This window comes from Misgurnus anguillicaudatus, chromosome 16, assembly GCF_027580225.2.
Source record: "Misgurnus anguillicaudatus chromosome 16, ASM2758022v2, whole genome shotgun sequence".
Taxonomy (NCBI): Eukaryota; Metazoa; Chordata; class Actinopteri; order Cypriniformes; family Cobitidae; genus Misgurnus; species Misgurnus anguillicaudatus.
Window position 1 is genome coordinate 19,715,450 of NC_073352.2, and position 14,739 is coordinate 19,730,188.

The 14,739-nt window shown below is 35.7% G+C and overlaps 4 protein-coding genes across 5 annotated transcripts; 2 read left to right on the forward strand and 2 right to left on the reverse strand.

Moving 5' to 3' along the window:
• Window positions 1-877: 877 nt before the first annotated feature.
• On the reverse strand, window positions 878-4,520 carry lsm11 (LSM11, U7 small nuclear RNA associated). Its single transcript, XM_055177996.2, has 4 exons — window positions 4,019-4,520; window positions 3,777-3,916; window positions 1,904-1,987; window positions 878-1,712 (listed from the first exon to the last, which is right to left on the reverse strand). Exons 1-4 carry the CDS (start codon window positions 4,518-4,520, stop codon window positions 1,401-1,403), a joined length of 1,038 nt encoding a protein of 345 aa, XP_055033971.2. The 3' UTR covers window positions 878-1,400.
• Window positions 4,521-6,038: 1,518 nt separating this feature from the next.
• Window positions 6,039-9,199, forward strand: zbtb3 (zinc finger and BTB domain containing 3). Its single transcript, XM_055177522.2, has 2 exons — window positions 6,039-6,264; window positions 6,756-9,199. Exon 2 carries the CDS (start codon window positions 6,769-6,771, stop codon window positions 8,545-8,547), a length of 1,779 nt encoding a protein of 592 aa, XP_055033497.2. The 5' UTR covers window positions 6,039-6,264; window positions 6,756-6,768; the 3' UTR covers window positions 8,548-9,199.
• Window positions 9,200-9,299: 100 nt separating this feature from the next.
• Window positions 9,300-10,944, reverse strand: rnaseh2c (ribonuclease H2, subunit C). Of its 2 annotated transcripts, none has more exons than XM_055177526.2 (5): window positions 10,884-10,944; window positions 10,539-10,692; window positions 10,346-10,458; window positions 9,632-9,751; window positions 9,300-9,547 (listed from the first exon to the last, which is right to left on the reverse strand). In XM_055177526.2, the coding sequence occupies exons 2-5, from the start codon at window positions 10,690-10,692 to the stop codon at window positions 9,527-9,529; spliced, it is 408 nt and encodes a 135-aa protein (XP_055033501.2). In that variant the 5' UTR covers window positions 10,884-10,944; the 3' UTR covers window positions 9,300-9,526. The 2 variants fall into 2 exon arrangements, with proteins under 2 accessions (XP_055033501.2, XP_055033502.2); XM_055177527.2 differs by having other exon boundaries at window positions 10,875-10,897.
• Window positions 10,945-11,101: 157 nt separating this feature from the next.
• On the forward strand, window positions 11,102-13,549 carry trmt12 (tRNA methyltransferase 12 homolog). The gene is made up of 7 exons (XM_055177524.2): window positions 11,102-11,377; window positions 11,481-11,649; window positions 11,756-11,954; window positions 12,181-12,331; window positions 12,412-12,521; window positions 12,625-12,782; window positions 13,015-13,549. The coding sequence occupies exons 1-7, from the start codon at window positions 11,325-11,327 to the stop codon at window positions 13,393-13,395; spliced, it is 1,221 nt and encodes a 406-aa protein (XP_055033499.2). The 5' UTR covers window positions 11,102-11,324; the 3' UTR covers window positions 13,396-13,549.
• The last annotated feature ends 1,190 nt before the right edge of the window (window positions 13,550-14,739 follow it).

A 14,739-nucleotide genomic window follows, 5' to 3' on the forward strand; every position in this document is an offset into this window, starting at 1 on the left:
CAAAGCAGCTATACATTAAAAGAAGCAGAGGAAACACAGAAAAATCGACAGACAATATAAGTAGCAAATTACAGCGGATATGAATAAACTTTACTAGCGAGCGTATTAATGTCCAATGTCGGCTGACTCCCCGGGATTGAAAAACCCCCTAGGAGAAAAAAGTCCTAGGATGAAAAAAACATGGGAAATATATATAAGGAATGTAAGCGGTATGTAAACTGATATTTTTAGTTGGCATTAAAGTTACTTTTGTTTAATAAGGAACTTGAATTTAAAAGAAATGGATATGCAACGCTGTCTTGTATTTTTTTCTTATTCAGCACAAAATGATTTCCATAACCTCATATTTGTGTTAGCTGTGGACATGGAAAGCAGTCTTTGTTAATGTTAGTTAATGCAAATACAATTGAACATATAAGTTCATTGTGCATTAACCAATGACAACAGTTATAACTTTTGATTTAAAAAATATAAGTAAATGCAGGAAATAACTAAGAGTAGCGATTAATAAATACTGTAGAACAGTGGTTTTCAAACTTTTTCAGCATGCGGCCCCCCTTGTGTATGGTGCATTCTTTCACGGGCCCCCTAAAGAAAATGTATGACAAAAAAGGTTCTAAAACTTACATTTTTAGTTAAACAAAACATTAAATTATACAAAGTTGGCCTTATAATTTTTTAGGTTTAATTACACACAATTCATGATGAATTAATGAATTTTATAAAATGTCACAAAACTGCTGCTGAGTAATAATAATAATAATACAATCTTATTGTAAAAAGTTTTATTAAACCATAACTATTTTAAATCATGATTAGATTAATTGGGGAATTATTTGTATTAGTATAAAGTCCAGAAATACAAATATTTTAAGCATTGTATACAAAATGTAACTCAATTTATCCCAATAACACCATTATACAAAAAGAAAACAAATCAATTCATAAGGTAATGTGTAAAGGGCTGACATGCTGCAAGTACAAATACCAATCAGAGACGTCAAGACAAAAAGCTTTTAGTGCCAGATGCAATTTCCAAGCTCAAAAAGCCCATTTATACTGTTTCACATCCATTGAAACTCAGCAGTCATTTCTTCATAATGCAAAAGGTAAACTTCTGACAGAAAATTCATTTGTACTTTCATTTTAAATGGTTTGAATTGAAAAAAAAGTCAGATTTACTGACACTTACAGGAGAATTCATTTTTTGCAATAATAAAAAAACAACATGTTCATCAATCTATTTTTATTGATACTCACTAAGTATTGGTGTCTTGCTTCCCCCTAGTGGTCATTTAAAGAAACAAGTCAGTACGATGAACAAACTGTAAAATGTATTCTGTTGTTCACATACATATCAATATGATACACTTACAGACCTAAGAAAGGCAATAAATATTTTAGTCCTGTTGTATGTTTACGAGAAGAACATTTTCTCCTCTTATGAAAAGCTGATTGACATGACGCGTGTGAACTCTTCCGTACACCTTACGGTTCATATCAGGTTTTTGTGTCACATTTGAGGTTTTTTGGACTGACTGGTCTTTTTCCAAGAGTGTAGATTTGTTCTGGGTACGTTTAGTGTCGGTGCACTTCTTGTTTTCATCTTTGGTGTAATATTGAGATGAACTACATCGGGGATCTGACATTGCTCCCTTTTTCTCGACTGCAGCCAAAGCCACAGTCTCTTGCACTTTTAGCTTTTCAAACAGCTGTTAGAGATACAACAATTTAATTACATTTTTAATTAAAATTTTATTTTGAAAGCAATATACAATAAGAGCAATATATAACAGCAAGAAAAGCTCCAGCAAAACTATGAAATGCAGAAATTACCATTGCACAAGTTTAAGTGACCAAAAATTTGATGAAATTGAAATATGCATTCAAATTGAAAGGTTACCCTTGTGACTGTAAGTGCTTTCTCATGGTAGAGAGCCTCTCCCAAAAGGGGATCCCTGTATGTTTCATCCACATCTACCATTGCCTGGTACCAACAAAAACAGTAGGGTAAAAAGAAAACAAATAATCAGATTCAACAGTAAAAACAAGAAATGAATAGAGCAGAGATGCACCGATTTTGATAAGTTAAAAACCATCTGCAATTTGGATATAGCACGTTGAAGGCTGAGATAAATTAACAGTTTTAGTCCACTTTAGTGAGAAAGAAATCAGTCCATCTCTGTCTGAAGTAGCAAAATGTACACTTGATACATAAAGCAACAGCCCTGGATTTTTTTCTTGAAGAAATATGTTCTATTATAACAAGTCAAATATAAGTTCATGCTCAATAAAAAAATATTATGATGGCAAAAACAACCTCTGAACCATGTTGTCTTATTTGTATTCTGTAGGGGTTTTTTTCAATCTTACTTTTTGTCTCTCTTATAATCTTCTCCTACTTGATGTTAAAATTCCAATCCATGATTTGTTCATACAGCAAAAAAAAACAAAAAAACTAGCCAGTATACCTTAAAATTTATTTGGGCTTTGCTAATTTAAAACATGATCGCAACATTTATCTATTTTAAAGGTGCAGTGTGTAATTTTTTGAAGGATCTCTTTGAAGTACAGAAATGCAAAATAATATACAAAACTATATGATCTGGGGTGTATAAAGACCTTTCATAATGAACCGTTATGTTTTTATTACCTTAGACCAGACCTTTTTATCTACATACACTGAGGGTCCCCTTACATGGAAGTCGCCATTTTGTGCCGCCATTTTTCTACAGAAGCTCTTAACTGACCATTTCTTTTACAAAGTTGTCTCAGACGATGACATGTTTGTCCGGTGGCAGCTACCGTAGCTTCTCTATGTGTTTCAAAAGCGAGGGGTGAGCAGTGGACTAAGTCGTTCGTTGCAATTCGCAACCTCACCACTAGATGCCGCTACAATTTACACAATTCACCTTTAATGACCAAAGACCACAAAACCAATTTTTTGAAATTGAGATTTATACATCTTCTGAAAGTGAAATAAATATGCATTCCCTTGATATGTGGAGTGTTAGGAGAAGACAATATTTGCCTGAGATACAACTATTTGAATATCTGGAATCTGAGGGTGTGAAAAATGCAAATACTGAGAAAACTGCCTTTAAAGTTGTGCAAATTTTCTCTCAGTCTTTAGCAACTGCATCAAGTCACAAGAATAGAGTTTTGACAAATTTACGGTAAAAAATTTACAAAATATCTTCATGGAACATGATTTTTACATAATATCCTAATGATTTTTGGCAAAAAATATAAATATATCATTTTGAGCCATACATACAATATATTTTGTCTATTTTTACAAGTATACCCATGCATGCTACTTAAAGGGATAGTTCACCCAAAATTTTTGTCATCACCCTCATGTTGTTCTAAACCTGTTATTTTTATTTTGATGAACACAAAATAAAATATTTTGATAAATGATAGTAAACCACACATTAGATGGTCCCCATTGAATTGCATCATATTTGTTTTTCCTACTATGGAAGTCAATGGTTACAATCAGCTGTGTGCTTACCATCATTAATTAAAATATCTTCTTTTGTGTTCATCAGAACATTTTAATTCACACAGGTTTAGAACAACATGAGGATGAGACAATGATGGCAGAATTTTCATTTTTGGGTGAACTATCCCTTTAAGAGTAAGGTTTTGTCAAGGTTTTGTGGTCCAGTGTCACAAATATCTCTATTGACCAACAGCTGTTTGTAAATATCAGCATTCGCCAAGCAAAATTCCGCTAATCCATTCCCAAATAATGATGTTTTAATATTTACCAGGTTCCAGAACTTATCAAATGCCACCACAAATCCAGAGCACACTCCTCGTAGACCTTTAAAGGTTCGGATGTGAACTTTGACTCTGATTTTCTCCTGGACACATCTGTTGAGTTCTCCTAGTGGACTACCTGTATGTACTGTAAATAATAACATTGTAATCTGTCTACCCTTCGTTGTCCAGCTGTCACTTTACAGAACAAATCCTTTGTAATGTGTTATTACAAATTGTGAATACATACGTGGCATTCGTGTAAGCACATTTTTGACAGTCTTTCTCTGTCGCGGTTGTCGCTTCACTCCGCTTCCCTCTCCCTCTTCCTCCACGGGGTTGTTCACCATAAGTCTCTTTAGTCTCTCTATCCTCTCCGGGTCTGCTTTACCTTTCTGTGCTTTTCTGAGCTTTTTCTCCACATTTTCAGGTTTCGCTCTGCCTCGGCCGCCTTTCATAAAGCTCTCATATTCGGCTAAATTGTTAAAGCACTTGATATTGGGGTATGGCAGTGGCACTTGTGGGGAGTAAAGAGCAAGAAGTGGGTCAAACTGATCCGAACTGATGTCCAGTTTAGTTTTAGTATCATCTTCGTCAGCATCTGGGGTTTGAGCACAGATCTCGCTTATGGTTTGCTGGTCAGATGTCTGGGAATGAGCTGGCTGACAGCGATCACCCCCTGAATCTCTCTCACTTTCCTCCATTTTTGAATGAGCCGCAGACTGCGCGCGGAGCATCATGGGTAAACACATAAGCGGGATGCGTGATGCTCGATTACACAAAAGTTCATTGTCAAATTTCTACCGAAATATTTAATAAAAATGGCCTAATAGAAAAAAATCTCCTAAATTAATAATTATGTTATTTTGTTGTAATTCGTATTTCTTCAAGTTAATTCTAATTTTCTGTTTTATTTAAATGTTTTACTGTTAAATTGTATTTTTACTGTGTGGAGAGTCGTACCAAGCATCTCACTATAACATGTTGTACTGCTTATGCTTATGAGAAAGCATAATATTATTAAAAAATATTCCAATAATTCACCAAAAGTAAATAATGTAATATTATATCATATCATATAATTTAATAATTATGGTTATTTTATTCAAATTCACAAAATCGATAATAATTGATTTTCAATATAAATATATTATTAGTTTTTCATGTAAATATACTCTTTGGAAAAATGTAGGGTTTCTGTGGGTTCTGGCTAGATGGGATACAGCTACGGCCAAATCTCGCAGGATGTTGGTTTTGGAATAGGATTGGGATGAACGGCGGTTCTTGCTAAATGGGATACATCTACTACCTAAAAAAAAAGAATAATGAAAATACTACCTAAATCTAGTGATGGGCGATTTCGAAGCAAGCTTCATGGGGCTTCGAAACATTTACGATTTTTTTTCCGAATCATTGGTTCAGAGCTTGTTTCAAACTGGCCAAAGTCACGTGATTTTAGCAAACGAGGCTTCAGGCTTTATCGACTTCATGCGGCGCCGCAAGAATCAACAGCCAGATGACGTCAAAGTATCGCGAGAGCAAGACGAAATATGATTTCTTGAATCATTCTCGCGGTACTTTGACGGCAACCCGCTGTCGGTTCTTGCGGCGCCGCATGAAGTCGAACAAGCTTTATATTACGTCATTACTTTCGAAAAGTTTTGAAAATCCGACGATTCACCACTAGGGGGAGTTGATCACAAATAACCAGTGTAGGTGAACTCGGGTCAGTTTTATTATAAAAGTTCATAAAACATTCATCCTTCTGACTAATAAACACTACAATTTTGTCTACTTTTTGTTTATAGACAGATTTAACGACAAAAATGTGCATAATTAAAAAGGGAGTTCGTTTTAATGATTTGTTTGCCATAAATAAAACTAAAAACATGGAATAAACTTTTATTTATGTCTTAATTAAATTAAATAATTTATTTTTCTTAAAAACATATTTTTAGAACAATCTTGCTATTATTTTGTAAAAAGTGTCAAATGTTTGGACAGATCTTGCTGCTTATACACTATTTTGACCACCAGGTGTCACCAGCGTGTATGGTGTTTCGAACGCTTCGAAAACTGAATCAATTGGTTCGATTGATTCAAAGCTTCGAAAAGCGTCATTTCTCCCATCACTACCTAAATCCCGTGAAATATTGGGTTTAGGGGTAAAATTAGGATTAAAGTAGTGTTTATCCGGCGAGATTTCGGCCGTAGCCGTATCCCTTCCAGCCAGAACCGTTGCTGCGTCATCGTCATATCCTTTTCTCCACACCGGTAGATGGCAGAGAGCACACTGTTCGCGTTACATTAACGCATCACGCGTAGAAATGTGTTCGTGATGTATTGTCCTAAAAGAAAAACATTTCCGATTGTAGCACTTTTACCTTTTAATTCATATGTTATTCATAAACAATAATATAGGACTTGTTCTCGTGTAGAGGATATTTTAATGCCACGTGTTTTTTGTGGAGGTTAACCTGCGGTGTTCTTGTCAAGGTAACGTTATGGTTTAGTTTTATGATTTAGTTTACCATGATAGCAATATGATTTTTATAAGCAATACCAGATAAAAGCGGCTTTAGTTCGTTCAGGGTTTTTATTCTGTATATTACTCATTTACTGGTGTTTAATAAAGGCTGACTCTTTATTGTTAATAATGTTTTGATTTTACGATTATTATACTCCAGTGTGCTTGATCGACAAAAGTTTCAGTCTGTTTTATTGCGGAAGAGATTTTCGTGTTTAGAGTATGTCAGTGAATGGGCAAAAGTGATCTGAAAGTACATAATTAGGTTTAACTTAAGGTGAGGGTGGAGATTTTATCTCTCCCTTGACATTTTTTAAGTTGGTAACATCTTGGGTTCTGTATAATACTACATTTTTATTATATACAATTACATAAATCACATTTGTTATTGAACAGATTGACTTTATAACAACAAATTGCCTTTTGGAGAACATTGATTAACATTTGATTTCATTCATAGGTTATCTATAGCAATGGAGTTTCCAGGACACAGCCAGCAGCTCCTGAACACCCTGCGCTCTCAGCGTCTGCAAGGTTTCCTTTGTGACTGTACTGTACAGGTTGGCTCAACGCGTTTCGTAGCTCATCGTGCCTTGTTGGCATCGTTTTCCCCGTTCTTCCACATGTTCTTCTCCGATCAGTCAGGGGGGAACACCAGCACAGTCAACGGAGGTCCACAGAGAGACACTGTGTCTATTAACGGTGACATAGTGACACCTCAAGCATTTGGGTTGCTTCTTGATTTTATGTATGAGGGATTGCTGCGACTGGAAGCCCACCCCCCTCCAGAAGACGTTTTGGCTGCGGCCAGCTTCTTGCATATGAATGATGTGGTTCGAGTTTGTAAGAGAAGACTGCACGGTCGTGGTTTGGCCGAGGCGGATAGCACAAGGGTAGAGGTTGGAGCAAGCGAGTCGGCTAAAACAGCAGGACATCCCGATGGTTCAGCTGAAGATAATGTGCCTGCTGCTGAGATAGAAAGAGGGTTAGGAAGAGATGGGGCATCAACAGCTGGAAATCAACCATTTTCATTGTCCGTAACACATTGTCCTCAGTCCAGCCAACAGATGTCATTTTATACCGATACTAAGACTGAAACACAAGCAACGATGGGAAATCTCGCACACGGGGATGTCCTTACCGATGTGGAAAGTTCAGAGATGGCTGACAGTACCCAACTTGGAATGGACTCCCAGCCACCCGTTAGCAATTCTTGTCCAAGTTTGCCTGCATATAGTTCTTCATCAAGGCCTGACAAGACAAGAATATCTACAAGGTCAGCTAGCCTCGAGTCTGCACTTTCAAGTCCGTGCAGTACGACAGAAATGATTCAGACAGGCACAGACACTCAACCTGTTGTAGCCACTGCAACAGCGCTGTGCGCGGTAGACAACGCTAAGACTACCCAAGATCACTCTGTGTGTAATGCACCTCACATTCGAGTAAACAGTCAGCAGAGTCCAACAGCAAATCGTGTCCAGAATAAAGGACAGTGTACTGGAAATCCTGGATCATCACAACACAATCAGAACCAGACAGAAAGACAACAAGGATACATGTCATCTAATGCAAGAAGCTGGCAGTATAAAGGTAAGAAACGGCTTTGCCAAACATCAGCAGAGCCAGTAGGACAGGAAAATGAGGATTGTGTCAAGGTGAAAGTGGAGGCCATTGTGATTTCTGATGCAGAATCTGATGAAACGGATGAGACCTCGATCACTGATAACAGTCAGAAGAGAAATGCAGATTTAGATCACGGGGATGATTATGATGACAGCAACCATGATGTCGAAGAGCTCGCAGTCACGCAGTTCATACCTGCCCACACTTTAATCCACCTTCCCCATCAGGAGCCCCTCTCTTTTCCTCCTTCACCACATGGAGGGAGTTCTTCTGCAGCAGATAATTCTGGCTTCCCATCATCTCTTTTTTCAACCAATTCACAGTCTGAACAGCAGGCATTGTACCTTGAAGAATTTCAGGACTCTCTAGGGAATTACGTAGAGGATGTACCTACCTGTAACACATGCGGAAAGACATTTTCCTGTGCGTACACTCTACGAAGACACGCCATTGTACATACCAGGGAGCGGCCTTATGAGTGCAGCTACTGTTACCGTAGTTACACACAGTCGGGAGACTTATACAGACACATCAGAAAGGCACATAATCAGGGCCTTCCAGTTAAAAGAAGCAGGGTCGAGTCTGACCTTCCTCCTTCGCCACCTCCTCCTCCTGCCCCCCAGACGTAGCCGTAGATTTTGGATCAAAACCTTTTAAAAATGACATTGGATATGTAACAGAATTTGCTCACTTCCACACTTGTGTGGTACTCTTTTAAGGGCGTAATCCTGAAAAACAGGACACGTGCTTTTAAAGAATAAAACAGTTAAGACATGTGCGGTCCACAAACATTTTATGAAAATGTTTTTAGCATTGGTGTACACTGTACAGATCATTTGGGACTTCTAGTTGATGTGGACATTCATTTCAATTTTTCAACAAAAAGTGTCCTTCTTGTATTTGTTGTGTTTTTTAATTTATATGTTTCCCTGAGAGGATGTAAATATTAGATACTTAATTAAACATGAAATTAGGAGTGCACAGCACACAAACAAAAATCTTTATAAAATTCTTTTAATTATATATACATTTGATACCTGTGGGAATTTTTCATGAGATTCTTAATTTTTTCACTGTAATTGGTATCCAAAGTTGCTTTGGATAAAAGGTAAATGCGTAAATGTAATGTACAGTAGCTGTGATACCAGGAAAAAAACATTGCGGTCCATCATATCAATATCATGAAGAACTGTGCTATGTGTGTGTATTATGTGCATCTTGTTTTTAACATGGTAAAACAAACTGTTTGAAGTGTTATTTAATTAAAATAGATTTCTGTGCCATTGTCCTTTATTTTGCTGTAAAGTAGGAAGCTGAATACAACTGAATATCAATTACTGTTTGATATGTAATGGTTAAAAATGCAAAAGTCAGCAGCAGGGAAAGCAATAAAACAAGACACTTTAATATTTATCTAATTGTCATAATACAATAACCACGTTGTGACATTTTTACTCAGACTTAACTGTTCAGTTAAAATATCAGTCAATACCATAAGCGAGTTGTTTAGTATATGGTTCTGTCTTCAAGAAAAGGATAATATTCACATTTGTTTAACTGTAACACTGACTCGAGAAGTAGATGGTTGCTTCCAAAATAAAATAAAACTCAGTCAACTTGTCCATGAATCTGCAAGAGATAACATTTGCAAAAAATCAATATTACATATATTTTAATTAAGAGTTAAAGATTAAATTATCAAATGTTACTCACTGCCTCTGCTAGCTGGGACCATGCCATTGCCATCACAACTCCATCATCAGATGTTGGTGGTGTCTCCAAATTCCAGTACGTGAAATTGTGAAACAAAGAGGAAACTTTTACTGTTCTGTCCTAAGAAGTAAGCAAAAATATATATAACTGTTACTCAAGTTTCCTATAAACACAATACTGGTCAAAAGTTTAGGATCATATGACATGAAATAATTCTTATAATCTTTTACACTTTCTTATAAACTAATCTAAAGGCATAAGCCTTAATGTTTTATATTTGATTTGTAGAAGAAAAAATAATTTTGCCAGCATATTTATTTACTTAAAAAGTAACATTTTATTTTTAATGTTTTTGAAATTAATGATTTGCATAAAGAAAAATCTGTAATAAGAGCCCATAATAGATGGTAACTCCAATACTGTTTAAAAATCATCTCAAGAAACTGGGTGATAAAAATTCCCAATTCCTGTCAATTGATGGCTACTTTAAATCACAATTTTGATTTATTTTGGGATTTTCTCTAGTTACAACATAATTGTTGTGTGTACAGTGTATTCCATAGTTACTATGAATTTATTATTATCCTTGAAAGTGTGGGAATAAAAAAATTAGTAAGTGACCTCAAACTTTTGACTTGTAATGTATTTAAGCAACTATATGTCAGTACATGTCAGTAAATGTTTTAAAATGAAAAAATACAGCAGGATAGTTACCTCTTGATCTGATGCAGGTTTCTGAGTTTCTTTCAGCACCAGTCCTGTGTATCCTTGTGGGCAGTTTAGCTCTTGACCTTTCAGCCCTCGTCCCCTAAATGACACGGACATTTCTGCAAACAAAACGTTATCTTTATCTAGTGAACTTTCACAGCCTAATATGTTTTGTACAGTTTAGCGTTAAGCGGCTAACCGTGTTTGCGTTCCTTTGTAGTGGAAGTAAAATATGTCAAGACTTCAGCAGGTCCGTCATGCTCTATTTCACAAGGCAACAAGTGGACCTGGGGTTTGTCCGCTTGCTTGAGGGAATCAAGCCGGACAGATGTGACACAGCTGTTTGCTGACATCTAGTAAAACAAAGGTACGTTAACAGTGGTAAATACTAGGACTGAATAGTGAACAAGTTCTGTTGTATACATACAGAGTTAGAATAATATTTAACAAAACTGTTTAGTAACTTTGAATACACCAGAACAAAGCATACGTTTATTAGTCAATACGTTTATTAGTCATTAAATATAAAACTTACTATCCTTACCTCGACTCGTTTTATTTCTTCGACTACACACGGATATTTTTCGCGGTAAAAGTTGAAGTATGCTGCCATCTATCGATTGAGGGATGTAGTGAGTTCACATTTGTGTTATTAAGATAATTTATTACTGTTATTCTATTAAAGCACAACGAACGCATATGGCTCTGCGCTTATTTTTTAAATGTCTTGATTAAATAATTGTATTATTAGAGCGATCTAAAACTGGACTGTTTTCAACGTGTGCAATACTGTTGACAGTCCGACTAGGAACAAGGACCAACATGAGCGGTTCCCTCTCGCTCGAAGGCAAATGTGTTTTATTGATCTCCAGTAGGCTATATGTGCCGTGTTAAACATTAATACTTGTCTTACAGTGTTTGATGTAACCTAATGTCTGGCTAGGTCAAGAAAATATTTTAACTGGCTTTCTCACACTTCCAAAAAATGGTTGTAATTCCGTGTTTAAAAGTGACGCAGCGCCATGCACAACTGTACAGGTATGTTGCAGAAGCGCTAAAACTAGTTAACTCCAGTAGTGTTATATTTGTGTGTTTTATTTAATAACCCGCTGATGTTTTAAAATGTTGAACTGTTCCACAGGAAATATCTACTGTTAAAAGGTTTTCTGGATCGTAAATACTGTCCTCAAAAACACCCCGACGGGACTGTAAGCTTTCCTGTGATAGCATCCGTTCTGTCACAGCTGGATCTGGTGGCTATAAAGGAATATGTCGCAGAGGACAGCATTTGTGAAATTGTTAATATTCAGGTAAGCAGTAACTTTTGTTTACCACTGTCAAGGTAAGACATTGTTAAGTAGATGTAGGCTATAATGTATGACATGTTTGCAGTTTCTAAACATCACCATTTATTAGGCTCTCCCATTATCAAAGAAGGGTAAAGTTAAATCTTTCAATGAGAGACTTGTGGAGACTGCACAGGCCTTGTTGGTTTCCAAAGGAGAGACGTGGAGTGTGGACCTAGAGAGAGATATCCCGAGTCGCTGGCAGTGCCATGGAGATCTTATCCTGTTTGGTGAAGGCTGCTTCTCCAACAAAATATGGAAAGAATTTGGTGGGTGAACTTTTAAATGTTTTGAACTGTTCTTTTCCCCCAAACTTCCTGTAAGTATAATATTTTGTTATCATAGAATATAATTATTCACAGATTTTTTTTACAATTAAAATAATGTAATAATGTTGGTCACATTTCAATGTCACATCACACAGTCATATAAGCAAATATGTTTTATTATATAAAAATGTGTTTTAAGCATGGGCACATATGTGATTTATTTTAGGATCTGAATTCTGGACGTTGGTTGCCCAGATCTTGGGAGTGAAACGTCTAGCACAAATTAAAAAGATTTCTCAGGATGGGTTTCGCACACCTATGGTGGTAATGCTTTTGGGAGACAGCAGCTATGTAACACACATTGATAACCACATTAGGTATCACATACGTTGTCACATGTTTAAAAAGGGTGATGTCAAAATATGAAATCAACTTATCTGCCTGCCTAACATTTTAGGTACGAGTTTGATATCACCAAGTGTATGTTCTCTTCTGGGAATATAACAGAGAAGCTCCGAATAGCCTCTTTCGACTGCAGTGGAGAGACTGTGGTTGACTTATATGCAGGTGAATGCAATGCTTTATTTCTGCAATATTAAAGTTTAGATGTTTTTTTGCACTTGAGATTTATGAGTTGTAAAATTAAATCTTAATTTGCTCCATTGTACAGGGATTGGCTACTTCACTCTTCCATATCTGGTACATGCTAAGGCTTCACATGTGCATGCTTGTGAATGGAACCCAGATGCAATAAAGGCTCTTCACAGAAACCTACAGATCAATGGGGTGTCAGACCGCTGCACAGTCCATCAGGGAGACAACAGAGAGGTGACGATTACAGTTTTGTACATTAAAATACAAATGCAGTTCACTTAAGGTTCAAACATAATTTTTATCATCGTTATGGATGAGAATATGTACCATAGGAGAGGTCATTTGGACACTGATAAAGCAATGGTTTTTAGATGTACTTGTGTGAGCATTTCCAACTGTGCAACTGAAAAAAAATTGAATACAATATACATGAATACACAAATAAATCTTTGAACATCTTTGTAAGCTTTCTTTAAGTAATCTTGCTGATCGAGTTAATTTGGGCCTCATACCAAGTTCAGAAGAGGGTTGGCCTGTGGCATGCCGCCTGCTAAAGAGAGACACTGGAGGAATACTCCACATCCACCAAAACGTCACGACACCTTTACGCCATGAAACACCTGAACATTCATCTGCTACGGATGTTGAAGAATCTCCTCTGAGGATCCAGAGAGATATGGAAGTGTGGAGGGCCTGGGCTACAGACACAGCCAGCCGCATCTGTACTCTCTTGTTAGACATCACCGGAGGCAAATGGAAGACAAACATCAGGCACATAGAGCATGTGAAGACATATGCACCACATATCAGTCATGTAGTACTGGACTTGGAGTGTAAACCTCTCTAAACACAACACATCCATGCATATGCACTGTAATCAAAAATAATTACTTTAACATTTGATGACTGCTGATTTTTGTACAGCAAAGCTTGTCTTTATAATAAAATAATTGATTGTTTGTGTTTTGTAATAAATTAACAAATCACTTGGTTGTAAAAAATGCTTATTGTGTATTTAATGTATCCTAAAATGGCTCACACTGCAAAAAAAATCTTAATTTGTGTCTTGTTTTCCAACACATCCAAACTTTCTTGAAGAAGATATATTCAGTTGAAATAAATATTGGGACAGTAAAGACGAAATAGCTGTTTTTGCTGTTTATACAAAAATTGTAAGATGAGAATGAGGCAAAAGTATGACATAAAGAGCAATTTTGCCTTTAATGTCCCGAAACTTTGATCATGTCAAATATTATAATCATATGGAAATTAACAATCATGTGATTTGAAATAAATATCAGTAAAGGTACTTAAATTATACAGGTACTTAATTCCTACTTACTTCCATGCGGCATACCCAAAGAAAAAGTGTTTTAAAATAAAGGCTCAAAAACAGGGTAAATAAAGCCTATTACTTACTGAATATGATTTTTTTTTTTTTTGAGGTAAAAACATTTCTAATGTTATTAGTAGGGCTTCAAAACGATTAATCACGACTAAAATGTATACACATGGGAATATTTCTTAAATATATACTTGCATCTGTGTGTATTTATATATACATAATTGTTATACACAGTACACACACATACATGATGTAAACATAAACTTTTATTATGCAAACGATTAGGCATGATTATTCGTTTTGCATCTCTAGTTACTAGTCGACCACAGAGAACAGTACAAAAAATAGTTAATGACACTTGTAAGTGTAATTAATATAGCTTTCAAGAACCACTAATTTTACATTTTTAAAGTAGTCATTGAATATTTTCCACAAGTTAATGTAATTTATTAGGGTCTTCATTAAATGTCTGTAACATAGTTTGGTTAAAATTCCTCAATGGTTGTGTAAAAAACACAATTATATTCAGTTGAGATGCAAAATGACATGATTTCACAAATTTAACAAAATTTTATAAAAGTTAATACAAAATAACCTATTTGTCAGTGAGGTAAAAAAAAAACATATTGTCTCTCCATTAAAATGAACACCATTTTTCTTTTCCTTTTTTAATTTTAAACAAAAACATCACGAAATTAAAATATCCATAAGTAAATACAATTAGTTTTAAGATAATTGTATTGGATGACAAAAGACAATATTTTTTCAGTGTATGTGAAAGGGCACTGGATAGGTTGTGTCAAATGTTTTTATTACAGAGTAGATAATTTATTTTATCTCTACCGA

Bases quoted from the DNA above. Each gene is read 5' to 3' on its own strand.
- lsm11 (XM_055177996.2), bottom strand. From the start codon at position 4,520: ATGTGTTTACCCATGATGCTCCGCGCGCAGTCTGCGGCTCATTCAAAA. The intron at 3,917-4,018 runs GTATGTATTCAC...TATTATTTACAG, and splicing joins TGTGCTTACACGAATGCCAC to TACATACAGGTAGTCCACTA. The intron at 1,713-1,903 runs GTAACCTTTCAA...TATCTCTAACAG, and splicing joins AAGCACTTACAGTCACAAGG to CTGTTTGAAAAGCTAAAAGT.
- rnaseh2c (XM_055177526.2), bottom strand. From the start codon at position 10,692: ATGTCAGCAAACAGCTGTGTCACATCTGTCCGGCTTGATTCCCTCAAG. The intron at 10,459-10,538 runs GTTAGCCGCTTA...TTTTGTTTGCAG, and splicing joins TACAAAGGAACGCAAACACG to AAATGTCCGTGTCATTTAGG. The intron at 9,752-10,345 runs GTAACTATCCTG...CTTACTTCTTAG, and splicing joins AACCTGCATCAGATCAAGAG to GACAGAACAGTAAAAGTTTC.
- zbtb3 (XM_055177522.2), top strand. From the start codon at position 6,769: ATGGAGTTTCCAGGACACAGCCAGCAGCTCCTGAACACCCTGCGCTCT.
- trmt12 (XM_055177524.2), top strand. From the start codon at position 11,325: ATGGTTGTAATTCCGTGTTTAAAAGTGACGCAGCGCCATGCACAACTG. The intron at 12,522-12,624 runs GTGAATGCAATG...TCCATTGTACAG, and splicing joins TGTGGTTGACTTATATGCAG to GGATTGGCTACTTCACTCTT. The intron at 12,783-13,014 runs GTGACGATTACA...CATCTTTGTAAG, and splicing joins ATCAGGGAGACAACAGAGAG to CTTTCTTTAAGTAATCTTGC.